Source organism: Nelusetta ayraudi, unplaced genomic scaffold (assembly GCF_046127955.1).
Source record: "Nelusetta ayraudi isolate G7.1 ecotype Tasmania unplaced genomic scaffold, CSIRO-AGI_Nayr_v1 ptg000106l, whole genome shotgun sequence".
In the NCBI taxonomy this organism is placed as follows: Eukaryota; Metazoa; Chordata; class Actinopteri; order Tetraodontiformes; family Monacanthidae; genus Nelusetta; species Nelusetta ayraudi.
This window is the reverse complement of record NW_027466156.1, coordinates 691,074-718,343: the sequence shown is the minus strand read 5'-3', so window position 1 is coordinate 718,343 and position 27,270 is coordinate 691,074. Positions and strand designations below refer to the sequence as shown.

The window sequence follows — 27,270 nt, the reverse complement described above, 5'->3', positions numbered from 1 at the left end:
GATTCTGGCCAATCCCGGTTGACGACGTCACACAACGGTCACAAAGTGTCCACCAAAACGTCACTTCCGGTTCCAGGTCGCAACTGCACAGTTGGCGGTGTGTTTGGTGTGTCGCTCGGCGTCGAAACATTTTAATGACGAAATACTGAAAACGTAAGTGTCAGTTTGTTGCTTCCACGTATTGAGAGTGTCAGTATTGTTTCGTCACGTCGCCGTAACGTTGCTTCGTAAACCTCCGTGTTAACAGCGGCTTGTCAGCATTAGCTAGCTAGCTGGCTAGCTAGCTGTACAAGTCAATGTGGGTCCTTCAGTTCCCCAGAGAGACTCGGGTGAATTTGTGCCATCCTGTTTACTCTCGTCAAGGCATTGTGACTCAATGCAGGTCACATTCGCCCGGTGGTCATACAAACTTTGGCTAAATCATCCGCAATGGGGGGAACAGTCCTGTTTGAACTTGCATTTAGTGTAACATAAAATCATATACTCGTGTTAAGATGACGTTTCGGACGACGGACGATCAGTGGTCTTTTTTTTTTTGTTTGTTTTTGTTTTTGTTTTTAATAAAGAAAAAGTTAATAAAATAACTAACTATTATTATTATTATTATTAATTACTCCGCAGCGTTGCCTCTTTAATTGTTTTTTTTAATTGAAATGTTAAATGTAAAAAGATAAAGATTATTTTATTTGTTTCTGTTTTGTTTGACGAAGACTGTGGAGTTGTGTAAACACACAGCCAGTGTGTTTACACAACACTTCATTGTTATTTATTGACACGACTAACGCTTGATTTCCCTTAAACGCATTTCAATTACTATATGGCTGTAATTATTAGCAGCAACATTGTTTTTGATGATCTTTTGTTCATTGTCACCTTATTTAAAAACTGCGGTGAAACGTATGTTTCCATTTTTTCTGATTCAAACGAGTCGGTCTTTTAAAACTACTTTCTCTTAGAAATAGTCATGTGAAACATTGACATTTTTGAATCAACAGTATATTGCTGCTTCTGATGTGTGTTACAGGCAGGATAAGTTTTTGAAGACTGGCTCATTTAAAGAGGATGATATTAATCTGGAATATTTTTACAGCTATTTTGAAAAAATATCATTTTTCTGTCAATATGACTGAATGTGAGTATTAAAAGCTCTTGAAAGTGAAAAGGCCGCTTTGTCTGGTCTTTTGAGGCTTTTTGCAGTCATTACTGTGTCTTGGTGAAACTGGAATGTGACATGTTTGACTGTGTAGTTGACACTTTAAGTAGCGGAACATATTGTGCCTGTGGAGAGGATGTGTGATTGAAAGTGATGTCTTCTTTGTGCTGCAGGTTGTCAACATGGCTTCTCGAGAAGGTCCCAGAGCGGCGGGTACAGACGGCAGCGACTTCCAGCACCGGGAGCGCGTTGCTCTGCACTATCAGATGAGGTTGCTTTTCTATGTTGCTTTTACTGTCCAGTGATGTCGTAGTTTGTTGAGATGTTTGCGGTTATATATTTTAGTGTGGGTGTAATGTAATGTTTGTATTTGTAGGGGTTTGTCGAAATAAATAGTAATTTCATCATTTTCATTTAGTATGTAAACAATCTCGATTGACATCTTTTCAGTAGTTCCTCGAATTGGCTTCATATTTCTAGATGGTTTCTATGAACCCAACACCTCATCCACATCAGTCAGAGAGTGAACCATCATAATATTCTATCATTAAAGTTATACTTTTCTATTTTCAGAGAGCATGTAAAACAGTTCCACATCTTAATTAACAGTTAATTCCTTTACAATCTCTTTGTTTTTGGTGAATATAAATTTAATAAAACCTGGATGATTGTATTTTAAAGTTAACAGTCAAGTTAAATGTCTCCAGCATTAGCCACTAAAATGTGAGAAATAAGTGAATACTGTTAGTTTGTGCAGCTGCGTCAAAAAGCTGATACAACCCTGGAAACGAGGCTAAACATCTCAGGGCGTGTTTCCACTGGTTGGCTCGCATTCCCAGTGGCCGCTACACGGTTCCAACCCTTAGCATTTTGCTCTCTGCTTCCTTGGGGTTCCAAGCGGGCTGAGCAGGGACCATAGTGGTGACGTAGCACAGAGCAGGCCACTGATTGGCTGAGAGTTTTGCTCTGCGATTCTGCCTCTTAATTTTCCCTGCTTTTAGCTCTTTTAACGCTGCTGGTGTGTTCGCACCGGTTGAATAGAGCTGGCGCTGCTTTGTGTGGACTGAAACAAAACAAAAAGTAAAAGCTATGATTCAGGGGACACGGAAGGCACAACAAACGTCCAGGGACCTTCGTTCTGCCGTAGAGCTGGAACTCCACCCACACTCAGGAAGAGCCAGTGGAACCATGCCCTAAGATAAGAAGCAAGATTACTGAGAGGATGATGGTCTACCAATCATTACTTTCTATATACTCAATAAAAATGATGAAAGTACTATTTTTACACAAGCTCAACATTTGCAAAGGAAAAGCAGTCAGGATGAACCCTTTGGTTGACTTTGAGAGTTGTTGCCTTGAATGTGATTCTAGAGAATGAATATCAAGTGTGCAATATGCGCCCATCATTACAGAATTAATGAGGTCTTTAAGATTGCTTTTTAAAAAGTAAACATTTTTTAAAACAAAGCTTTGTGATATTATGATCGCACTTAGCTGTGTGTGCTGAATCATAGGAGTCAGCCAAACATCCTGGTGTATCTTCTCTATCGAGGCTCTATATGTGTGTGTGTGTGTGTGTGTGTGTGTGTGTGTGTGTGTGTGTGTGTGTGTGTGTGTGTGTGTGTGTGTGTGTGTGTGTGTGCGCATAAAAAGACACTGACATCGAACCTTCTATTCTTTATTTGTTGCAGTGTTGCCTTGAAGTCAGAGATCCGTAAACTCAATATTGTCCACGTGCTCATCTGGGTGCTGATGGCAGCTCAGGTCAGTCACAGCATCTTGTTCTTTCAGGGGTGTACGTTGCTTTGGGAGTCTCAGACAGTGCACCCAACTGATAGATGGACTGTGAATGCTGGAGTGGTTTGTGTTGAAATGATAAGGTGGCCACAGTAGAAGACAGTGGATACAAACTAACAGCTCACCACTGTGTTCCACTCCAGCATTCACAGTCCTGCTGGGGCCATCATCTGAAAGCCTGAAAAGAATCTTTGTCACCAACGAAACGTTCAGCATGAAAGACAAACAATGAAGTCCAGTATCCAACGCTCTCCTGCTCCTGCCCTCCAGGTGGTGGTCAGCCAGCTGAATCTGGTGTCCCACAGGGTGGTGGCGTCTCCGTACCAATGGGAGTACCCCTATCTCCTCAGCATTGTCCCCACAGTCTTCAGCTTCCTGGCGCTGCCCAGGAACAACATCAGCTACCTGGTGGTCTCCATGATCAGCGGCGGCCTCTTCTGCGTGGCTCCCCTCATCTACGGCTCCATGGAGATGTTCCCAGTGGCCCAGCAGCTCTACCGCCATGGCAAGGCCCACCGCTTCATCTTTGGCTTCTCGGCGGTGTCGGTCCTCTATCTGGTGGTCGTCATTGCCGTGCAGGTCCACGGCTGGCAGATCTACTACAGCAAGAAGCTGCTGGACCAGTGGTTCACCACCACCACCACACAGGAGAAGAAGAAGAAGTAGAGAGCCGAGCAAACGTGGGGACGTGACGACAAAGACTTTTTCCACTCTCACCTTTTTCTATGTTTCTACTGGACTTTGTTGGTGTGTCCTCCCAGATGATGTTGGTGGTTCATCTTTCAACACCATTAAACTGCACAAACTACCACTGAGCTTCAAGTGTCTATTTTACTCTCTCTCCCACTTTTTCTAATGATGGGGTCCCTTTAGGAAAAGTCATAATATTTCAAGGTGGAAAAAGGTATTTTTTCTACAGCTAAACATGGTAGCGACAACACAAGGCTAAATCAATGTGAATATTAGTACTGATTAGATGCATTAGATTACATACAGTATATCTGATAAAACACAAAGTTGCATGAAGTGCAGCCCAGCCCAACATTTACCCTCCCACCAAATCCTTCTAATTACATCTACACCTACCACCTAAACATTACACAGTAATGAACAATGTGGAATATTTCACTGAAACAACCAAAATCTGCCTCCTTTCAGTTGGCAAATGTGCTAACATATCAGACCGTCTAACTGACGGTGGTCTGGAACTTTACATATGCTTCTTCAGGAGAGACTGCACCTGCAGACACACACACACACACAACATCAACACACGTGCACACGTGCAAGTGACTCTATTAAGTGACCTCCATCCCTCACCTTCTCCCCGGTGGGACCTTCAGGCACCAACTGGGACGGCACCTCATTCTCAGTGTTCCTGCTGGTCGGGTCGGCCCCCCGTCTCAGCAACAGCTTCACGGCCTCCACTTGACCCCGGTGACCCTGCAGGGAGCAGGCCACGTGCAGTGCCGTGTTGCCGTTGAACATCTGGAACACCAGAGGGAGCCAGAGAGTCAGTGACAAAGACCTTTCGCCTGCCTCCCAACGTGGGCGGTGAGGTCCAAACCACTCACGGCGGTGTTGACGAAGGACGGAGACGATGGCTGCTGCAGGAAGACACTCAGCAACTCCACGTTGGCCTCCTCACACACAATGTGGATGCTGGTCCGCCCACTTTTCAGGTCCTGCAGACACACAAGACAAGTCGTCAAGAACCTGGCTGCCCAGCTCCAACCTGAAGGAGAACTCGGACCCGTCCTGGTCTGCTACCGACCTTGGTCCCAGCAGAAGCTCCCATGAGCAGCAGGATCTTGATGCACTCCAGGTAGACCTTCTTCCTCTGGAGCAGCTCCATCTTCTGCGGCAGCGAGTCCTGCTTCCGCAGCTCCTTGACCACGGTGTTGTGCGTCTGGACGGCAGCCTGCAGTGGCGTTTGACCTGAAGGAGCGGAAGACCAGGAGAGACCGTTGACAAAGCAGCCACAAGAAATCACTGTCATTTTAACAAACGATGTAGAATCTAACAAACCATCGTAGTTAAAAATGTCCACGTCCACCTGCTGCCTGCTGCCCATCAGAGTTCCCCAGATGCTCTGCAGAAACAAGACACACAAACAGGTTGACAAATTCTGACCCTTTTTACCTTGTGAGCAATTCCAAATATTAACAGCAGATGGCACTGTTGGAAAACCTTAGAGCACACATGAATTTATATTATATGTCAAAGACTTTAAGCCTAATTGACACTGAAGTTCAGTCTGAACACACTAACATTGTCACTTTTCTCTGTCCAATAGGAAGCCCAGCTCTAGGCCCCACCCACAAAGACTTGAAGTTCAATGACACCAAGAAGCTGCAGCTACAGAGTTCAGATGACTGTTGCTGTCAAGCGTTTCTCCCAACAGAGGGCGCTAGACTGACTGAGGAAGTGTCCCTTCTCAGCGCACACGTGCAGCGCCGAGCGGCCCCACAGGTCGCGGGTGTCGACCCGGGCGCCGTGCGACAGCAGGTCCTGAACGATGAGGTGCTGGTTCGTGGTGGCGGCCAGCTGGAGGGCCGTCTGAGGGCGGGAGGAGAGCCAATCAGAGGTCACCACTTTGCTACTTTCACAGATCAACAACGTGTCGGCCAATCGCACCTGTCCGTTGTGCTCCTTCAGGTCCAGGCAGCCGCTGGTGGACATCCTGGCGGCGAGCGCGAAGGCCAGAGCACGACGGCCCTTCACCACAGCGATGTGAAGGAACCTGGCAGAGAGCGAAGAAAAAATAAACTGTTTGCATCCACGTGGACAGTTCGAATTCTTTTCTTTTTTTTTTTTTTTTTTACAGATTATTTCACCAGTGTTTTACTGGCTACCAGAAACCTTGGCTGGCTGGCTAATTTGCCCACTCCATCACTGCATTTGCAAGCACATTTCTTTTCCATTCACTGAAACAAACTTGCTGGCTTGCTGCCACAGTGAAAAGTAGCAAACGTCCTCACGTGTCTCCGTCTCCGTCAGCCGAGTTGAGCAGCTCCAGGGGAACTCCTCCCATCCGCTGCTCCTCCTGCTGGATCTGCCACTGGAACAGAGTCACGTTGGCCTCAGTGCTGGGTGGCAGTGGTGGTGTCATGTGACCCAGCAGCTCCAGAGGACAAAGCGGGAGGACGTCCCTGCTGAGGCGCAGCAGCTTGGCAGGCCCGGACTCGTCCTCCTTCGACAGGTTCCACCCCTGGCAGGCAGGGACACCGTGTTGTTGGCACAATCAGGAAACAGTCAGGATTAAAAAGTTCTTCCTCATACCACCGCCTTTTTACACGCGTCTGCCCTCGTAAAACCAAAACTAGAGATTAAAGAAATCCAAACCCGACTGGCTGCCTTGCTGTTGTTCTGTCTGTACATGTTGAAGCTGTGACTCACCTGTCGTTTCATCATCAGCAGCTCCTTGACCGTGTTCCTGCGGCACGCAGCCTGGCTGCAGGCCATCCCAGGGGGAGGAGGAGGAGGAAGAGGAAGAAGATCTGGAGGAGGCGCACACCATTGTCAGGGTTGTGTGGCAATATATAATTATATATTAAGTTTCAAAAGTCATGCAACTAATTATACTATATTGTATACCATTGTGCAACACTTCAAACGGCATTATCTGTACTTTTTATTAATCTTTTAACTTTGTATTTTTGTAAAACTTGTATTTATTAATTATAACTTTAAATCCATTCCTACACTCTATTCCTTGTAATGCACAAAGTTCTGCCAGCCACACCACCATTTTACTGCCTTGTAACGTGACAAATAGAAATCTTCCAATCTTTATTCAACAAGTCACATGTCATCTTTCTCTCATGTCACACTGAGAAAAACAAAGCTTCTATGGGTGGTCGGCCTGGATCAGGCGTTTAGCTGCCAGGTTAGACGACCCGATGGTTGCGTCGCAGCTCTCATTGCGCTGATGCTGTACCGTGTCACACAAACAGACGCTTGAGAGACGAACTGACCTTTGTTGTCTGTGACGTTGGTTCCCAGCAGAACTGCGTGGCTGTAGTCGGCTCCTCTGGCCTCCAACATGGTTCCACCGCCGCGCTGTCCAACTGTGCGGGGACAGCAAAAGGTTCAGAGTCCAGAACCAAAGAGGAGGAACAACAGAGGAGCAACCAGCCACACCTGGATCCGCTTCCTGGTTGGCTCGTTGCTCAATGTAATGTTTAACTACTAGCAAAACAGAAGCTCAGCCTGGCGTCGGTAAACAGAGCTGCTTGAATTTCGCTTTGTATTGATTGTAGGTTTTACTTTATCTTACAAATGAGCAGAGGAAAGGCAAAACAAGTAATCTGGGTTTTTTGTTCTGTTTTTGTAGTGCTCTGGGTTGTCTTTACGTGAATAGAAGAAACTCTGACTCATGCAGTAGGTAAACAAGGTAAAATATACAATTGAGTAGCTTTCACTCACCTTGACACAGGTGCAGTGGGTGGAAACGAGCTGTGACTCCCAACTGAAGACTGAGGACTCCCTGCTGTTACTGCTCGGATTCCCCGCTGAAGAAAAGGCTGTGATTGGACTCAGGCCAAGTCCACTGGTTTCCTGTTTGGGTAGTTCAGTCACATGACTCGCTGACATTCTCACTCTGTGTACCATCAGGAAAACACAATAAAAACCTTTGCACTATTACAAATACTTTCATATGTTGTTTTTTTTCTAGGGACAAAGAAATCCCCCAAAATGCTTCAATCAGCACTAAAGCCACCAGAACCCCCTTCTTAGCACATACACTACAATAGTATGTCGCACAGACACCACTTATTTTTTTATTTTTTTTAATTTTTTTTACCGAACAAGTCCTTGTATTTCAGTCCTCACGAAGACCGTCACACATCATACAGTTTGATTTGCTTCACCACAGATGTGTTATTTGTACAACATTCCTCAGAATGTCTTTTCTAGAGAACATGGGGAGACTGTTCCAAGTTTCACTGCAGTACAACCACAGATTTAACAAAACTGTCATATATATACATATACAACTGCAACTGATGTGGTATCTGCACATATTTTACGAGTCTGACTGGAGTGCTCAACCCTGGTATCAGTACCAGTTTGTTTACCGGTACTGATACCCACTACGATCAGGTATTGGTACCGGTGAACTCACTGGGAGGACTGTTCTGAGGTAGCACAGACTGTCCCATGATAAAATAGCCAAAAACAGAGTGAGAAAATGCAAAAGCTCAATAAATAAAAATAGATCTTCATGAATTCATGTGTCGAGGCCTCTTCCATCGTTCAATACGCAACATTCTTTTGAACTTCATAATTATTTGTTCTAAGGGATTTCTCTTCAATCAATTTCAAGTTTATTAAAAGCTTTAGTATTTTAGGGGAAAATAAAATGATCCGGTGAAAAGGGAAAAAGAAAAAGACATTGGCCAGCAGAGGGCAGCATTACACCTATCTAAAGAAGACTGTGTGAGGGAGGAACCCATCCACAAGAAGCTGAAGGTCATTTCCTTTGACATGTGCATATAAATTACAGAAAATAATTATTTTTCTCCCATATAACATTTGATGTGGTGTCAACATCTGCCTGGGCTTCGTGTTCATGTGTGAACAGCAGCGACCGGGAGCAGCAGATTCCCAACGCTGACATTGAATAAATAAAAATGTTATGACTTGCAGCGAGGGAAGAATTCTCTTCCTTTTCTTCTTTATTTCAGTGGCGCAAACAAACACACACATCACACAAACATCAAAGTGCACACAACTCCAGTGTGCCAAGCTGTGTGAGCTGCTAATTAGCCTGTGTGTAATTTTTTTTATTGCTGCCAATTACAGCCGGAGGGCCTGAGGTGTGTGTGTGTGTGTGTGTGTGTGTGCGTGTGTGCGTGCACGCGAGCACACACTCGATGCTAACGAGGCGGCCTGATCTGCAAAGCAGTTGACCCACTTCTTAAACGAAGATCCCCAAAGACCCTTGAAACAAACACACACACACACACACACACACACACACACACACACACACACACACACACACACACACACCATATCTATCATATTAGCGCAACACGTATCGTGGGAAAGAAAAATCATTAACCGCCATTCTGTGAAAATTCATGCCTGGAAAAAGTTTTCTTTTTTTCAGGAAAAGGGTAAAAAAAGGGCTTTTTAGTCGAATACATCCAACTTGATCTCACTGAGTGATGAGGACAAACTTGTGAACGTTTGGAGCAAATGTTTCCGTTGCCAGCTGGACCAGAGGTGATATTGACATCAGCCGTCACGAAGCAGCAGCGAGACAAAGAAAACTAAGAAAACCAAAGCATCATCAACTGCACATCAACCTGCAGCAGTTCATCAGTCTCAGCTCGCTCAGCTCCGCCTGCCTGCCTGCCTGCCTGCCTGGGTCCAGGTGGGTTCACGCAGCGGAAACAACCCCCCTCCTGGCTCCTCCTCCTCCCCCCGTCTTTTTTTCTGCTCCTCCTTGCCGCTAATCAAATTAGCCACAAAGTGTCCGGGCCACCGACTTCCTCGCCCAAGAAAGGAGCCCTGGAGGCGGGAAGATGTCGGCGCTCGGCTCTGTGTTGTTGCTCCAGTTGTGGTCCCGGAGGACCCCCGCCTGCCCGCGTGCACACACAAACACACACACACGCACAGAGATAGCGGAGCCGCTAATCAGCGCAGAGCCCCCTGGTTTTCTGCATCAGCGTACACACAATGCATAAATACATACAAGTTCGCATACATACATATATACATCGATACAAACATGTATCTATGTCAAGTGGTGGCGCCGACCCCTAGAGGAGGCCCCGGGTCCGACTGTGAGCGTAGCACACAGGCTAGCAGGGTTCCAGCGATGTTCAATTATGCATCGTCCTGACCCTCGGCGACCCGCTGACGGACCCTCGGAGCGGCTTGTCTTAGTGTCGTTATGCTCCCCCCCAGACCTGTGGGCTCGGACAGCCTCATTTACTAAAGACCCCCACCCCCCACCCCTCAACCTCTGAGTCCACAGGATAGGAAAAAAAGAGAAAGAAGAAGAAGAAGAAAAAAAAGAGATCCTCAAGAGGAAACCCGGACACACGACGCCTGTTAAATATTCCCAGCTCATCAGGGCTCTCACACACACACACACACACACACACACACACACACACACACACACACACACGGAGGAAAGTGGCAGTAAATATGCTCCGTGGCGCATGGTGGGTTTCTCCTCCTGTACTGTAAATTTGCACGCGGAGGCGGACGGATTGATTGGCGGCGGTGTGCTAACTGCGAGCTAACAGCGGCGGCTAACCTTCGGCTCAGGGACGTTTCCTCCCTGCCGCATCATAAACAGCCACGAGACAGACGGCGGCGGTGGCGGCAGGACGATGCGTCACCATCGCTCATTCATCAATCCATTGGCTTTTCTTTTTTTTTTTTTAAACATCAGCATCATCTTTGACCTTAAAGTCCCACAATGCTTTGGGGAGCAAGTGTCAGGATGCCATGGGTTGGTCCCGGTGTGCAGTTTGTTTGTGTACGAGTGTCACCACAGACCTGGAACAACTCTCCAACAACTCTGTAGTTGGATGGTGACAGAGGAAGCCATCCTAAACTGATGAGGAAATGACGTCCAGGTTGTGGTAAAACTGAGCACCAGAGCAGCATCCGCGGCTTCAATTTTAGCAGGACGTGCTGTAGTGTTGTAGTACTTGAGACGCTCATGGTCTCAAGGCCACTTCTTAAGAGTCTCAGGCTGGTCTCGGACGGGATGGACTTGGGATTTTTCCATCAAGGCCGGTCGAGACTTAGCCAACATTGCAAAGACAAACAAAAAGGAATCCAGCGGTGCCTGGTCATGCTCTGTGACACCCACAGTGACACGCCCACTTAGTTCTAGTTCTTTTATATTTTGTGATTGTATGAAGCAAAGCTGTTTTTTTTGAAAATTGTTGCAACTCGCTGGTAAAGCTGCAAATTATTGAAGGATACTTTGCTAAACGGAAATGTTGCTGTTCCATTTATGTCAAATGTCAACTTGAATACGTGTCATTTATTCTGTTTTGTTGTTATTTTTTGATGTATACACTTTTGGTCTAGTCTTGATCTCGATACTCGAGTCTTGATAATGTCTTGGTCTCAGTTGGTGCCGTCTTGACTACAACACTAACCCACCAACACGCTCGGATCGTGAGTCAAAATTTGTTGTTCAAATCAAACACACAAAACAAACAAAAGTTTGTTGTTTTGTGTGTTTGTTGAGCTGAGAAGAATCTGCAGCGTGGCACCTGGCCATGGCTCCGCCCCCTGCTGGTGGCTCTGCCCTAAACGGCCTGTGATTAGCCTCCAGCGGCCCCTCCGGAGCCGTGACCCTCGCCGGCTCGGCGGCTGTAATTGAAGGGGGGCAACAGCTGCCTTTTAATGACCCCTTCACCTGTTTTCTCCCGGCCCCCGCCGACCTGCGCCCACCTCAAGTCCAGGCCCAGGCCGCCACGCCTGACATCCACTCTGGACTCACACTCTCGCAAATTCTTCTCTCGGCGCCACGATACAGTGAAATTGACGGGCTGAGAAAAATCGGCGGTGGCCACGTCGACCAGAACCAGAGAGCAGAAAGCAGAGACCAGAAAACAGAAACAGAACCAGAGAGCAGAAAACAGAGATGGAAACCAGAAAACCGAGACAGAAAACAGAACCAGATACCAGAAAACCGAATCAGATACAAGAAAACAGAACCAGAGACAGAAAACAGAACCAGATACCAGAAAACCGAATCAGATACAAGAAAACAGAACCAGAGACAGAAAACAGAACCAGATACCAGAAAACAGAACCACAGACAGAAATCAGAGACCAGATACCAGAAGCAGATACGAGAAAACAGAACCGGAACCAGAGACCAGAACCAGAAACCAGAGATCAGAAAACAGAGACAAAAAGCAGAACCAGACACCAGAAAGTAAAACCAGAGACCAGAAATGACAGACCAGAAATGACAGACCAAAACCAGACCAAGAGACCAGAAACCAGAGAGCACAAACCAGAACCACAGATAGAAACCAGAAACCAGAGACCAGAAACTAGAACCGGAGATCAGAAACCAGAACCACAGATAGAAACCAGAATCAGAGACCAGAAACCGTTTTACCCTCAACGTTATCGAACATAAATCATCCAACTACCGGTAACTAGTGAACGTCCAAATCCAGGAGCTACATTCAAGTCCAGAGAGGACCGTTGTCAGGTTGTCATTAGATACCAGATGAGTGGTCACAGGCTGCTTCTTCGCTGTGTCTGTTTGTTTATTTTGAAATGCTGTGTTTGCGTTTCCTGTCAAAAATGGATCTCTAGGGTCTCCCAGATGATACATGAATGAAATCACCTCAATCGTGATAAGCCACAACATATTTGTACACACAAGTGTGCAATACAAGCCATATTTGGTGTACACAATAACAAGGCGGTCGGGCCTAAATTCAGCTCTCATCACATTTCTTCTGCTGTGATGAAGAGGAGAATGGAAACCTCCCGCAGGAGCTCCACTTGTCAGATGAGTTGGGATGAGGAGGAGGAGAACTAATCTGAATTTCAAGATGAACCCTGGCTGACCCCCAGAGGGCAGCAGCACCAGCGGTGCCGAGGCCGGGGACAGTAAAGCCGGGTGACAATAATCAGGAGTCGCTGCTTCACATTAGCCAGATGAAGACGGCTTCAGAGAAAAAAGCACTTGTTTAGTGCAAATAAATCTCCTTCAGGCTGACCCACCAGCAATTCACACTGCTACATGCTAACATTTTCAGCTTTAACCTGTTCGGGGACGTACACTACCAGTCAAAAGTTTGGACACAGTATCTAATGCAATGTTTTTGCTTTATCTTTACTACTTTCTACATTGTCGATACATACTGAAGACATGAAAAATATGAGCAAAATATATGTAATTATGCAGCAAAGAAAACACGTTAAATAGCTAATGAGGCTTTTTATGAAAGGTGGCTATTTTGAAGATTATAAATTATATATATATATATTTATAATTATAAAATGTGTTTGAGTTATTTTACATTTTCTTGCCTCCTCCATAATTCCATGTGTGTTCATACGTAGTGTTGATGCCTTCAGTGAGAAACTGCACTGTCAACAGTCAAGGAAATGAAAGAAAAGACATTAAATTCATAGGGTGCGTCTAAACCTTTGACTGCTAGTGTATTGCTGGATGAAATATGGACTTCCCTGTGGAGTGATTCTCTGCAGAGTATTGCACACTCATCTGGAAAAGCTGTTTTTTATCGGCCTTTGTCGTCGTCATTAAACAGACTGAACGTTCCTGCTCATCGCTAACACTCGCTGAAAAGTCTGTCCTCCATCTTGAGTGACACTCGGTCCAGATGTGGAGCTCAGGAGTTTGCCGAGACCCCCCGATCCCCACCTCCCAGATTTGTCCGATTAATAACTGGTAATGTGATGCGCTGAAAGTCTTGCTGGGGTAATTAGCCAAAGACTAGCAAATGAGCCGGAATTACCCCAAAAATCTGACTTATTGGCACAGCAATAATCGCTTTGTTTCATAAAAGCCAGCTGGCTAATTGTTCTGCTCCTACAGAATGGTAATTGACGCAGTCTGGTGTGTGTGTGTCTGCATTTCGCCTGTTACACGTTAGCCCCGAACGTTGACACTCATGACACCGCGTGAAGCCATGAATCGCCTCCTTGTCAGCACCCCTTCCCCCCACCCTCGACCTTGACCCCGCCCACCCTCGATCATGTGACCAATCGCCTGCGCGACCTTGCCCGCGGCCAGGAGGCCATTGCACGTCTCCGCCCCTCTGTCAAACTCATCGCTGCATGCTGGCGACGACCGTAGAGGCCCGCCCATCTCCGGGGCTATGTAGCTTTGACCTTTGACCTCGTGCTCATGTTTTTCTCTCTTTCTCTCTCTCACGGTTCAGGATCAGCTGGAAGGAGGTGAAAAAAATGTTTTGCGCAACACAGAACCAGGACAGTCTGGACTGTCTGGAAGTGATGGAGCCTCGTATCTTGGTTTTGGGTGATTTTCCGTGTCTTTACCGAGTTGGTGGTCAGGAACTCCCTTTCTAGTGGAAATTGTCAGGCTACAGATTTTTATGAGCTTAACAAAACCCACAAACAAACAACAACTCCCGCACCATCAAACTACACTCTTCAAAAACCACAACCAAGTGTGTCAAACCTACCTAAACCAAAACTTCGGAGGAAAGTGGGCGGGACTTCATCCAACCAACCAATCACAATCCCAGAAACACCAACCACCAAAGTTTTACCGCTTTGTGGCCTCATCAAGTCCCCCTCTGTTTCACCACAGGTAGACTTCAACCAAGAAACTGTCTCAACAAGCGACTGACCAATGCTGAAATGCTAGCAGTATTTAGCTCTCTGTTTGCAGCTTCCCACTAGAATAAAGAGGCTTTGTCAGACAGGGGGTGGAGCCAATGTCAGGCCGAAGAAGAAAAAGAATTAGATCGATGACAAATTTACAATTTTATACTAATTTGTAATTTTTTTCCAATTTTAATACGGTTTCTAAAACATTTCTGCTGTAGTTTTGTAGTTTTTTTCCCCCCAGTAACTCCAGAAGACAGACGGTGAAGATCAGTTGACAACCAGCGTGGAGAGAATCAGTCAGAATTTGGTTACAGGCTGCAAACAGAGAGTGTTGTTAGTGCGCGATGCTAAAATTGAAACGTACAAAAGAGCGGCAAAGACAGCATGCGAGCTGCTCACGGTAGCCTGATGGGGGCCAAAACAGGAAGTGTGTCAATTATGGCCAAGCCAAAACTTCAGAGAAAAGTGGGCGGGAATTCATCCAACCAACCAACCAATCAGAATCCCAGAAACACCAAAGTTTTAGCGCTGCCAACTTCTCAGCGTCTCGGGGGAGAGAAAAAGTGACTCAAGCGCCTCAGATTTTTGAAGTCTCCCACCTGGAGATTATCTGTCCTGCTTTGATTGGCCGACGGAGGTCGGCGGTGAAGAGGCGGTGGCGGCGATCCAGAGGAGGTTGAGAGTCGACGCGCTGAATGATGAAGACGATTAGGTTTCAAGGGTTCCGCACGGCGGAGCCGCGATTCATGTGCGGCCCTTTAATAGTTGCTCGTTTTCTGCCTTGTTCACTCCATTAGCGGCGAGCGGGGGGAGGGGGGAGGAGGGAAGAGCGCCGCTAATTACGGCGTGAGGGATGATCGGTAAGGGCTCATTACCGCCGGCGTTCTCTCTCTCTCTCTCTCTCTCTCTTAATGATGTCGGATCCACGGCGGCGGGTCGAGTGCGGCGCTCACCACCACATCAAACCCCACCTAGCGTCCCAGGGTTAACGTGGCTGTTGACTCTCTCTCTCTCTCTCTCTCCCTCTCAGTCTTTCCCTCTCTCTCTCTCTCACCGGATGGAATCAAAACCACAGTGGCCTCGTTAACATCAAGCAAAAGGTTCCGCCGTTAGTGGCAATGGCCCCAGACGGTTCCGAGCGTCTCTCTCTCTCTCTCTCTCTCTCTCTCTCTCTCTCTCTCTCTCTCTCTCTCTCTCTCACTCTCTCTCTCTCTCTGGGGGGCTTCATCAAGTCCACCTCTAAAGACTTCAACCGAGAAACTGTCTCACCAAGCGACCGACCGTCGCTGGTGCTAAAAGTGGAGCAATAAGAAGACGAAGAAATATTTACAACAGTCTCACTATTGAAATTTTACAATTCACAACTTTAATGTGGTTTCTCAAACATTGCGGCTGTAGTTATGTTGTTTGTTTCCCCCAGTAACTCTAGAAGACAGAGAGAGAATCAATACAATTTGGTTACAAGCTGCAAACAGAGAATTTTCTGGCCAAAGCCAGAATTAAATGAAATAAAATAAACCAGACTCGTCTTTTTTTGCAAAGTGTTGCACTGCTCCTTTAACCGCGCCCCCCTCAGGTCGGCCGCCGCCACATCCGTCTCTCCTAAGTGGGCCTCGGCGGCGAGACGTCGGCGGCCTCATTACGGCCTCTTAGCCGACACAGCCAGGCAGAACTAAACGCTGCCTGATGCTCCGCCAGAGATCTGTCACGGCTCTTTCAGCCCGAGACCCGCAGAGACACGACGGCCCTGACGGCAGGCAGCTGCGCCGCGTCCGTCACATGCACGCCGCTAACCGCCACTAGAGCGGCGCTACTGGTGCTGAAAATGAATAAAATAAAATTGTCGAAACTGTAACATCGACTTGGAAAGACAAAAACAATCCAAAACACAACTTTGCACTAACCGACCAACTAGATTTGTTTTTACAAAGCAGCCGAGATTTTCAATGTCAGAGTGTGATCAGACCAATCAGAGTCCAGAGAAAAGACACAAAAACACTGCTAGGCTAAAATAAAAGCTGCACGCAGTTTGATCAGAACTGCACACCAAATCCCCCCCCTCAAAGTAAAGGGTTTTTTAATGCTTCTGATTGGCTCTGGACACTGTCGCTGAAGTCCTATTGGTCACTTTCGATCAGGAACTGCGTCTTAATACTCAGAATTTAGCATCAATTCAGACAGCTAATCTAATTTGTAGTCTATTTTCACGAAGAAAAAATCCCAAAATCTTTGGCCGACTGGTTTGTGTGTGTGTGTGTGTGTGTGTGTGTGTGTGTGTGTGTGTGTAGGTGAGGTAAGAAACTGCACGACACTGCCATGACCCCGCAAGTCACACAATTTAAAGCGATTGCTCTCCCCGACACCACGAGCGCCTGTTTGATCCCCCAGACGGCTCAACTGGTCACTAATCACTGCTAGCCCCTCGCTAATAAATCCAATAAGGGTCGGCGGCGCAGAGTGAGACGTTTCCTGTGAGAAAAATAAGGCCCAGGCTGCTGCTGCTGCTGCTGCTTCTGCTGCTGCTCCGGCCCCACGGAGGTGTCCAGAGAAGACAAGGCAACGATTCATTCGCGCAGCGGGCTGGAAGACGGGACGAGATTCACGCGGCGCCTCCGTGTGGCTAATGCGAGGTGGCGGAGCTAACCCAATTTCAGCCAATCGCACCAGCAGTGATTGAGAATGTAATGATGAAACCAGTCTGAGACGGAGAGAAGAGGAGGAGGAGGAGGAGGAGGCTCCAGGATCTAATTAGCTCGTCCCCATTCTCCTGGCTAACCTGTACTTATCTGCGCGGCTTTACGGCCAGGGTGGGGTCAAAGGTCAACCTGGGTGCCTTCACATGCATGGGCCCTAAAGTGGGGGGGGTGGAGGGGGATGTTTTTGGGCTGCCTAACAACAGTCATTAGTGTCTCCTGGCACACCTGCGGAGGGGCGATGCAGGTTGATGGATGTGCGAACGCTCCGAGTGACGGAGCTGGAGCTGCAGCAGCAGCAGCTGCTGCTGGAGGACGGAGCAGCAACCAACAAGTCGCTGAATTCTCACTCACTGGATTCTTCAACCATACAGACTGACAGAGCGAAAGCAAATAACAGAACAACGCAGAAATTACTTTGAGGGATTTTCCTGCCACACCTACAGCAGCTGCTGCTGCTGCTGCTGTTGCTGCTGCTGCTGCTGCTGCACGTCTCAGCTGTTCAATCTGATTTCCTCTTCTCCTCCTCTTCCTCTACTCCTGCTCCTCCTCTTTCTCCTCCTGGAACCTGGCAAACACTCTTAGGGACAAGACGGCGGGACACATTCTGCAAAAAACTCCCACATCAATTACCTCCTTCAGACGCCGACAAAAAGCGTGTCTGTCTGGCTTCACACGAGTCTGTCCCAACACGGTACCTTTATTAAGCAGCCTACAGAGGGCGCCCCTATCACTCTTCTTCTTTGTTGTGAATCCAATTTTTCATTTTTTTCCCCCTCCCTTCCGCAACTCGGTTCAAGTTGGGGCTCAAAGATTTTCTACACGCTGCTTGTCGGCTTCACCGTCAACGAGACAAAACGTCTGATGTGATGATTGGTGGAATTTTTGAAGCTTCGTCCTGTGGCCCTGCTGACCAACTTCCTGTTTAACGCTCGACAGATATGGAACAAACAGCCCTGACCAGTCAAACACGTGGCTTCTCGCAGGTCACACGGTCCAGATGTTGCCTGTTATTACGTTTTGGCCGCCGTGAGCAAGTCCGGAGGAGCTACACTGTCAATCATTGTTTGAAGAAAAACAGCAACAACGGGGAGCAAACTGTTTGTATAAAGATACAATGACAAGAACAATGTTTCTCAACTGGTGGGTCACGACCCAAAAGTGGGTAGCAAAGCTGTTTTAATTGGGTCACGGCTTCATGGCCAGTTTCCCTTTTTGTTTAAAAAAAGGGATTTTAAAATATAGATATCACCAGAGATAATGTTGCAGGACGCACAATTAAATTCAATCATTTTAAGAATTTCATTACTAGACATGACAAAGTGGGCAAGCGTTCAGATGGAAAGAAATAGTTGGTTCTGAGACTCCACCAGTTGAGAACCACTGCGCTAGAAGATGAAAAACTATTGAGGCTGACGTTCATCAACACACCAACAACCTTTAAGCTACACAAAACGGCTTCAATCGACTCCAGGAAGTGAAGCAACTGCTGCTTCTAGCAGGTCATGTGACCGCAGAAGCCTTTTCAATTCTCACTCGGTCAAAGAAAAAGAAAAACTGTCCCAGACGGACAAGAACTTGCTCCTGATCTCCAGCCCCGGTGGTGGTGATTTACGACCCGGCAGCAGGTTTTTCTAGCTTCAGTCAAATCTGATTGGGCGGCTCGATGCAAAGATTAAATGACTTGTTGGGTTGAAGGTTTTTTTTCCCTGCAGCGTGACAATCGATGGCGAAGGCCAGGAGATACTTAAGAAGCTCAATGTTCCACCAGGCCTCCTCTTCCTCCCCCTCCCCCTCCTCCACCTCCCCCTCCTCCTCCTCCCTCATTGGGCCGGGCCATCGTCAGGGGCAGGGGCCACCTCGGCGGCCAATCAATCCCCTCCCTTTCAGCTCTGATAATCAAAAATCCAATGGGCCGCGCTAAATGTTAATTGATCCGAGACCTGGGACAGAAAGCACAAAGACACTAAAGCCTGAACAACTGCTGCTGCTGCTACTTCACCAGCTCTCCAATGTCTTTCTAATACTTTTTAAAAACAACACTTTAACACGACAGCTAGCAAGCAACGCTAAGCTAAAATAAACTGCAGAAAAACAAATATTTTAACACAACAAAGGTAAAGACAAAGAGCTAACAGCTCATTTCTAGAGCTAAAAACCGAGAAAAAAAAAGGTGTAAAAACGCGACTAAATTCAGTTACTGTGTTTAAACGATCTGGACAGTTTGACCCCGTGGTGTAGCCGTAGCTGTTGGAGCGCTTAGCGCTCCTCTCAGCTAAAAAATAAAATAAAGAAATGACATCATTTGGAGAGGATTGGGGGTTGGGGGGGGTCAAGTTGGCAACAAACAACAAGTGCTACTAAATTTAGCTCCAGCCTTTAAGAATGATTGGGATTATTCACCTTTCAACTCTCAGAAGGACGAATGCCTAATCCGGCCTGCTGAAATTGAAGAAATGTATATATGTGTATAGTCAGTAAGCCATAAAATAGCTGCATAGCTGCATTTCATCCATTTTTTCAGTGTTTTAAGAGTCACTGCAATAAAGAGCTACACACCGTGGGGCTTCAAAGACACTGATTTTGTTGAAACTTTGCCTGTGTTCACTTTCAACAGACATTAACGCACATGTTTTCTACACATCCCATGATTTATTTCTTCCTCCTATGAGGTGCCTCACAAAAACACTCCATCCATCTGCTGCTGCTGCTGCTGCTGCTGCTGCTGCTCCGCCCCCCCTCGGTCAAATCTTAGCACCCATTGTGACCCACCAGTCAAAAAGTTTGCCCACCCCTGGTTTAGATGGCCAAGCAGTTTGGCCTCAGCACCGCCCTCCTAAATTATTTTTTTGTTTTTTAATTAAATTGTTGTTTCTTCCGACGTGTTTTCGTTCCCTCCCTCTCCCTCCCTCCCCCCCCCCTCCCCCCAGCGTGACCGCGTTCCCACCGCCAAACACGGCCTGGCATTTAGAGGCTGATGAAAAGGTTGATAGCGCCACGCTGCTCTGCTCTGACTGAATCGTGTTGAGCGGCGGTGGCGGCAGCGGTGACGCTCCGGGCGACGTCTCCCCCTCCCCCTCCCCCTCCACCCCCACCAGTCCCTCTGTCCGTCCATCCATCCGTCCAGGCATCTGTTTCCCGGCGCCATAATTGCTTTTTCTTCTCTCCGCCGCGTCCCCTCCACTTTACATCACGCCGCGGCAAATGTGGGCAAACTCTGAGGCGAGTGTTCCATTTCGCTTTATGTTTGAATGTGATGGGAGGGAGGGGAGAGGAGGGGCGGCAGGGGGTGTGGGGGTGGGGGGGTCTTTATTTTCAGATAAGAATGCCGTTTATTTTCGGTAAACGCTCCCCGGCCATCCGGGGGGCCCATTATGGCACCGCGTTGCTGCGACTGATGATCTAAAGCAGGTAAGCAGCTCCCATTAGAACAAAGCTCGGTTTAATACCTCGCCCCCCCCGCCCCCCACCCAACACCACCACCACCACCTCGCCCCCGCTTCATCCCCTCCCCCGGCCCATAATGGATGGCCGTGGCGCTGGGCTTGCATGCAGGAAAGGTTTAATTAAATCACAGTCCAATCATAATCCATGTTGTTAATTAAACTGGATAATTTATAAGTACAAAAGAGGATATTTATTAGCTGCTCTCACACCGACACCGACACCCGTGCCCCCCCCCCCCTCCTCCTCCCCCACTGCCCTCCCCCTCCCCTGCCTCACAACCTTTTACTATTGATGCCCTGGCGTGATTGATAATGAGTTGGAGGCCGCTGTACTATTTGTCTAATGGCCGTGCAATTAAATCCCCTTGTAAATGACCCATGCCTCATTTCATCCTAATCTATGGAATTTTGATTGAATTTGTCAGCCCTAATTGAAAAATACTGCTGTTTAATGTCTGCATTGCGGTTGCGGAACCCAGGCCGCCCTTTAATGAGATCGTGTCCCAGTGACCCTGAGGAGGGAGGAGGGAGGGGGGAGGCGGTGCCCTTGACTCAGCCCACGGTGGGCCGAGGAGGGGGCGGGGTCAGGGGTCAGCCGCATCCTACACGTGACAACGGCGACGACGATGATGATGACAGTGCGACACCATTAATTGGTGAGGAAGCTGCTGCAGGATTCATTCAGGTGCAGTTTGATGCCGACGCTGGAGCAAATGTTGCTCTGCTGTGGAGCTGCGGGTGGGGGTGGGGGTGGGGAGGTGGATCGACATCAGGAAATGATCTGGTCACATCTGATGCAGATTCATGTCACAAACAACAACAACTTTATGCCCATAATTGAGCGAGGACGCCATTACTGCATTTTGTCTTGGAGGAAGTAAATTACTATTTAAAAACTGTAGTTTACTTAAAACAAAATGACCTGATGAGGCAATATAACACAAACACCAGACTGGCCAACGAAGCTATTCCAGATCTCATGTTTCCATCCTGCCAAATGCTACACAAACACAAAAGATACTCGAGAAAACGTCTCACAACAAGGTTGACTTGGAAACAACACAACACAACACAACAAAGATTAGCTAGAATAGGAGGCTTTAAACTTTTAGCTCAACAATCGAGCCAACAAACATCTGGCTAAATCATAATTCATCTGCAGCTTGGACCACAGTCAATACGGTCAACATGCTAGTTGTGGCACTTTATTATTATTATTATTATTATGGCGCTTATTAATAGTCTGGTTGCCCTGAAATGGCAGTGAGAGAGGAATGAATGACAAGTGTGCACAAAGGCTGCAACAGGAAAACATGTTGGAGACAAATAAAATGTTATTCTCACACAAACTGTCGCAGCCTGGAAAAATTCAACTCTCATCCATGAAAACACAAACTGCATTTTAAAAATATTTGCATTTTTATACACAATACAATAGTGTAATTTTACACTATGTGTATATTTAGAAAACATTTTATAGTGCAAATTAAACTAATCTGACGTGGAACGACCAACAGGAATTGCAAATTCACTTCAGTCTGACGCATCAGGCCAAACTTCTATATAAGAAAAAATATGTTGCTTCTGAAGATTTTCTGGGGATGACGTCAGAAAACAGCAGCGGGACGGATCTCTGCAGAGAATCCATCAGCTTCACGCGTCCAACCACAGTGTTTTTGACGGGTTCGGGCTTATTTACGCAGGAATCAAATGCTACTAAATCAACTCCAGGTCGACCCTTCATCTCCCTCCCCGTCCCTCACGACCCTGTGGGGGCTCGCGCGGGTGGTGGGGGGCGGGGGCGATTATTTACTGAATATCCGCAGCTTATTATTTACGATGATGTGTTTTCGCGTTCCTAAATTGCCCCGTAGTCCCAATTTGCGTAATTGGCACTCATCCAGGAGATAGGGAGGGAGGGTGGGGGGTGGAGGGGAAGCCGTCGCGTCATCCCCATTCGGACCACTCACGGCCGGAGCGCGCGGCAGGGGGCGGAGCCGGCGAGCAGCAGTCAACGCAATGAAACGGAGGGGAGCGCGATTTAAATCCCCCCCGAAAAACTTGTGCGGAGACGCGGCGAGCGACGGGACAGGTCGCGCACTCTCTCTCTCTCCCCCTCTGTCGACGCATCTGACACACACACACGCATGTGAGGCGCGCGCGCACGGCCAGTCGTCGGCGGGCCAGTGGAGACTCAGCATCCCGCTGCTGCGGCGCTCGGAGCGACGCGGAACCACAAAGACTCAAAGAAGTTGTTTTTCCCTCCTTCATTTTCTTCTTCTTCACCTTTCCAACCTCTGCTGCACCGATGGAATGGTTTGGTGTAATCGGATTACCGCCGCTGTAAACTCCGGTTCTCAGACAGAGGCTCCAACACCACCGGGGCTCCGTCCTCCGCCTGCAGCCGTCCTCCGAGCCCCGTGTCCGGACTGCTGCTCCTCCTCATCCTCCCCCTTCTCCTGACAGCAGCAGCAGCGGCAGCAGCAGCGGCAACAGCAGCGGCGGCAGCAGCAGCGGCAACAGCAGCGGCGGCAGCAGCAGCAGCGGCAGCAGTGGGTCATATGAGCGCAGCCTTCGCTCCTTCGTCCTTCATGGTGATGCAGCGGCCACTGGGAAGCACCACCGCCTTCAGCATCGACTCTCTGATCGGCGGGCCCCCGCAGCCCAGCCCGGGACACTTCGTCTACACTGGCTACCCGATGTTCATGCCCTACCGGTCGGTGGTGCTGCAGCCGCCGCCGCCTCCGCCTCCACCGGCCCTGCAGCACCACGGGCACCCGCAGCTGCCCGGCCTGCAAGGCGGCTTCTGCTCCAGCCTGGCGCAGGGCATGGCGCTCACCTCCACCCTCATGGCCTCGCTGCCCGGCGGCTTCTCCGCCTCCCAGCAGCACCAGGAGGCGGCCCGCAAGTTCTTCGACAAGGCGCAGGAGCTGCGGCTGGAAGCGGACGACGGCAAGGGATTCCTGCCGGGGAAGGAGCCGCTGCAGGGCTTCCACGACGCGGACACGGCGGTGCAGACGTCTGCAGGTGAGGAGGGAGGACGGGGAGGAGTGACACCCGGAACAGGGAGTCTGACTCCGGGATCAGCGGCCAGCCCGGAGAGGATTCAGCTCGCTTCACTTATCTGGGAATTTATCTGTTTTTAAACGTTCTCTTTCAGATCGAAAAACTTTAAGTGATCGATTATTGTATTGGAATGAAAAGTTCAAACACTTTAAAAGGCAATTTAAAAAACAACAACAACCTAAGCTGTTGTATTTATTTTTTTTTTGACAACCTGAAGCTGTCAATCGTAAAAATGTAAAATGATTTAACTCTGCTTTTTATTCCGGCGCGCAGTGAAGCTGATTTATTGTCTGTGGGGCCGTTAGGAAACAAATAAGTCATCGTGAGGGACAATGTTTGGATGAGATTCATTTTAACACTCTGTAAATCAAAGTTTCGCAGGGGTGAAAGACGCTGCTTCTTATTTCCACTTTTAATTCATGTACCAAAACGAAGCGACTGACAGTCTGACTCGGACGCTTTTCTGTCCGTTTCAGATTTTTATGGTTTTATTTGCTCCAGACTATTATTATTATTATAATTATTATTATTATTATCATTATTATTATTATTATTATTATTATTATTATTATTTTAAATTGTTTAATTTTGGTGTGATCGATGTGTTCAGATTAACTCAAATCATCTCATGCTCCTCTAATGCGCGAGCCGAGCTGCGGGAGCTCTGGCCGCCATCCGTGCGTAATTACGCGTGAAAAATAAAAGCAGAAGATCCACGCACACGCCGTGCACGTGTCTCTGATCCGGTGATGGATATCTACACGGAGCGGCGCGAGCCCCCCCATCCCCCGCAGCTGTCACAGGCCGTTTACCCGTTTCCTGTCAAAATAAAAGGCGACACTTTGTGTTTTCCTCCAACAGCCCGATGAGCTCATTTCCTCTTCATCTCCGGGTACTTTCTATTTATTTATTTTTTAATTTAGCACGAATCAGAATTTTTATTTTTAAATTGAGTTTTTTTTTAGTGCAATTAAATCTTAAACAGAATTTTTAATTTAAAGCTGTTTGTTGTAACATTGAAGATTTGACGTTACTTTACTAGAATAAAATAGCTTATTTGTGTTACTTTGGTAGCGCATACTAAATTTGGAACGAAACAGAGTAGATGAGGATGACCCCCCTGCGCAAGGATGACGCCAAAATTCGTGAAGCGGTCCTCATTTTTTGCACATTTCCCCACTGCGGGATTAATAAATGTGTCCTATTCAATTCTGATTTAATTTTTTTTAACACGGTTGACATCATTTTTAATTACGACATTAGACGATGCATACGATATTTCTGCTTATTAATAAAGCTCCCCCCCTCATGCAGCCCGGCCCCACGGTAAGGAGGACCCCAAGGAGGACGAATGCGGCCGCAAAGACGAGAGCTTCTCCATGGACAGTGACTTGGACTACAGCTCGGACGACAACCTCACCTCCTTGTGCCACAAGGACGACGGCGACGGCGGCGGTGGGGGAGGAGGCCTGGACGACGGTGCACACTTGCACGGCCCCGCCGGGGGAGGCGGTGGAGGGGGTGGTGGTGGTGGAGGAGGAGGTGGGAAGAACCGGCGGCGGCGGACGGCCTTCACCAGCGAGCAGCTGCTGGAGCTGGAGAAGGAGTTCCACTGCAAGAAGTACCTGTCGCTCACCGAGCGCTCGCAGATCGCGCACGCGCTCAAGCTGAGCGAGGTGCAGGTGAAGATCTGGTTCCAGAACCGGCGCGCCAAATGGAAGCGCGTCAAGGCGGGCAACGTCAACAACAAGTCGGGCGAACCCTCGCGGAACCCCAAGATCGTCGTGCCCATCCCCGTGCACGTGAGCCGCTTCGCGATCAGGAGCCAGCACCAGCAGATGGAGCAGGCCAGACCGTAGAAGAAGAAGAATGGAGAGATGGAAACTGAGTCCGAGCTGCGTGGTGACGTCTCAAAAATCAACGTTTCAGGCTCCGGATGAAATTACACATCAGATTCAAGAGAAATTCGAGCACTTCTTTGAAAAAAAAAAAAAAAAAAAAGTAAAAGACAATTCTGACAAATCAGCCAAACAGGTTTCACGCCGAGACAGACTTAAAACAGACACAATTATTGGAAATAAACGCGATTTAATTTACTTTTATTTGTCTAAATAATTATTTTGTTTTCATTTGACATTATCACGGTGGTGTTAAAAAGGAACAGGACCAGTGGAAGGCCAATTTTTTTTAATTGTCTTAATTAGACTTTAGCTATATTTTTCTCACAATCCCCCCAAAAAGTTAAATTACTTTGAGTTTAAGAAAAAATGCTTCAAGTCTTTCGTTTTAATAATTCAGCTAATTAATTATTCTGTTTAATTAGGACACAAAGCACTCAGGTTTAATATTTGAATATTTCATCGAACCCTTCAAAAAGTCGGTAGTGGTTGTGGAAAATAAAACAAATTTAACGGCGGGATTTAATGAAACACACGCACACACAGGCGCGCGCACAAACACCAGATTGTTTCAGATTTGAGCGGGTTGATCAGGCGATAATCGTACAACGAGGCTTCGGGCCTGAACTCGGCGGTCAGCGGCGCCAACAGACTGAGGAAGAGAAGGAGGAAGATAGAAGAAGAAGAGAAGCCACTCCTCCTTCAACATGTAAATAAACCACCGGGACCAAAACGGAGGACGCGGCCGCAGGTTTCCCCACAACAGCACAGCGGCGTCATTGTGTGGAACATTTCGTGGAGTTTGGGAGGAACTTCCTGTTGAAAGCCTCCGCGAGCTCTTTGGAATCAAAAACTGTTGTTGCTTCATTCGGTTGTTTGTTTTTATTTTATTTCACATTTTATTTTTTTGTTACTTAAAATGTTCTGCTTTATTTCGAAAAAATAAATAATGACGCTGCTAATTTATTTATATAAAAATTGTGCAAGAGTAACTAACATTCCTCTGGATTGACAACCGTGTGAATAATAATAATAATAAAAAAAAAAAGACGAACTGTGACTGGAAGTGAAGGGGCTGCAGTCTCCACGCGCACCTTTTTCTCCCCGCTTCACCACTTTTTTATTCAGAAAAAATAAACAGTAATATTAGCATAATGGAACGACCTTCTAAATAAACATCGACTTTCAATTTGGATTTTTTTTTTTTTTTTTTTTTTTTTTACATTACAACTAGGAAAAATATAAGTACAAAATCAACAAATTGTTCCAAGTTAGCTCAAATAAAAGGACAAAGCAGATATAATAATAATAATAATAATAATAATAATAATAATAATAATAATAATAATTATTATTATTATTATTATTATTATTATTTCCCTTCTAAAAGTGTTGGTAGTTTTAATTTGCTCCGGGAAAAAAAGAGTCAGAATTCAACTGTTCTCTGTTATTGGTATTCTGGTTAATTGAGGTATGTATTTGCTTTCGAACTAAAGCATAATTATATATGGTATATATAAAACCAGCCATCTTGTCATCTGGCTGATTGGTTCCTGATGTGATTAGCACCACAAGCTAACCGCTCAACACAAACGGAGCTACACTGTAAAACTGAACAGCTGTATGCTTTTAAAGACACGGACTCGACATACTTCACCCGTTAAAAGAAAAAAAGACCTGGCAGCGCTCTGTCAACAAGCGTCATAACGTCACCACATCAGACCGCATCCAAAGTCTCCCGTCCAGAATGTTCTCCGCAGAAGAAGAATAAAGAAATAAATAATTACAAAAACGATTCAAAATTCACGTCCGAACTACACAACGCATTCAGGATTATGCAATAAGTGTGTTTGTGTACAGGTGGGCTACAGCTAACAGGTGGGGACTCA

At 47.1% G+C, this 27,270-nt stretch overlaps 3 protein-coding genes and 1 non-coding gene across 4 annotated transcripts; 3 read left to right on the top strand and 1 right to left on the bottom strand.

The window, feature by feature from the left end:
- The first annotated feature begins 80 nt into the window (after nt 1–80).
- Nucleotides 81–3,761, top strand: LOC142903134 (protein jagunal homolog 1-B-like). Its single transcript, XM_076048626.1, has 4 exons — nt 81–153; nt 1,327–1,424; nt 2,845–2,917; nt 3,221–3,761. The coding sequence occupies exons 2-4, from the start codon at nt 1,336–1,338 to the stop codon at nt 3,614–3,616; spliced, it is 558 nt and encodes a 185-aa protein (XP_075904741.1). The 5' UTR covers nt 81–153; nt 1,327–1,335; the 3' UTR covers nt 3,617–3,761.
- nfkbiz (nuclear factor of kappa light polypeptide gene enhancer in B-cells inhibitor, zeta) lies at nt 3,425–27,217 on the bottom strand. The gene is made up of 13 exons (XM_076048634.1): nt 27,059–27,217; nt 7,379–7,510; nt 6,928–7,020; nt 6,350–6,450; nt 5,932–6,161; nt 5,588–5,693; nt 5,353–5,509; nt 4,979–5,140; nt 4,725–4,888; nt 4,525–4,635; nt 4,271–4,438; nt 3,668–4,190; nt 3,425–3,562 (listed from the first exon to the last, which is right to left on the bottom strand). Exons 3-12 carry the CDS (start codon nt 6,995–6,997, stop codon nt 4,161–4,163), a joined length of 1,299 nt encoding a protein of 432 aa, XP_075904749.1. The 5' UTR covers nt 6,998–7,020; nt 7,379–7,510; nt 27,059–27,217; the 3' UTR covers nt 3,425–3,562; nt 3,668–4,160.
- On the top strand, nt 22,490–26,411 carry gbx2 (gastrulation brain homeobox 2). Its single transcript, XM_076048664.1, has 2 exons — nt 22,490–23,444; nt 24,798–26,411. The coding sequence occupies exons 1-2, from the start codon at nt 22,979–22,981 to the stop codon at nt 25,340–25,342; spliced, it is 1,011 nt and encodes a 336-aa protein (XP_075904779.1). The 5' UTR covers nt 22,490–22,978; the 3' UTR covers nt 25,343–26,411.
- On the top strand, nt 24,545–24,648 carry LOC142903176 (U6 spliceosomal RNA). Its single transcript, XR_012929203.1, has one exon. It is a non-coding gene; the product is annotated as a U6 spliceosomal RNA (small nuclear RNA).
- Nucleotides 27,218–27,270: the final 53 nt, after the last annotated feature.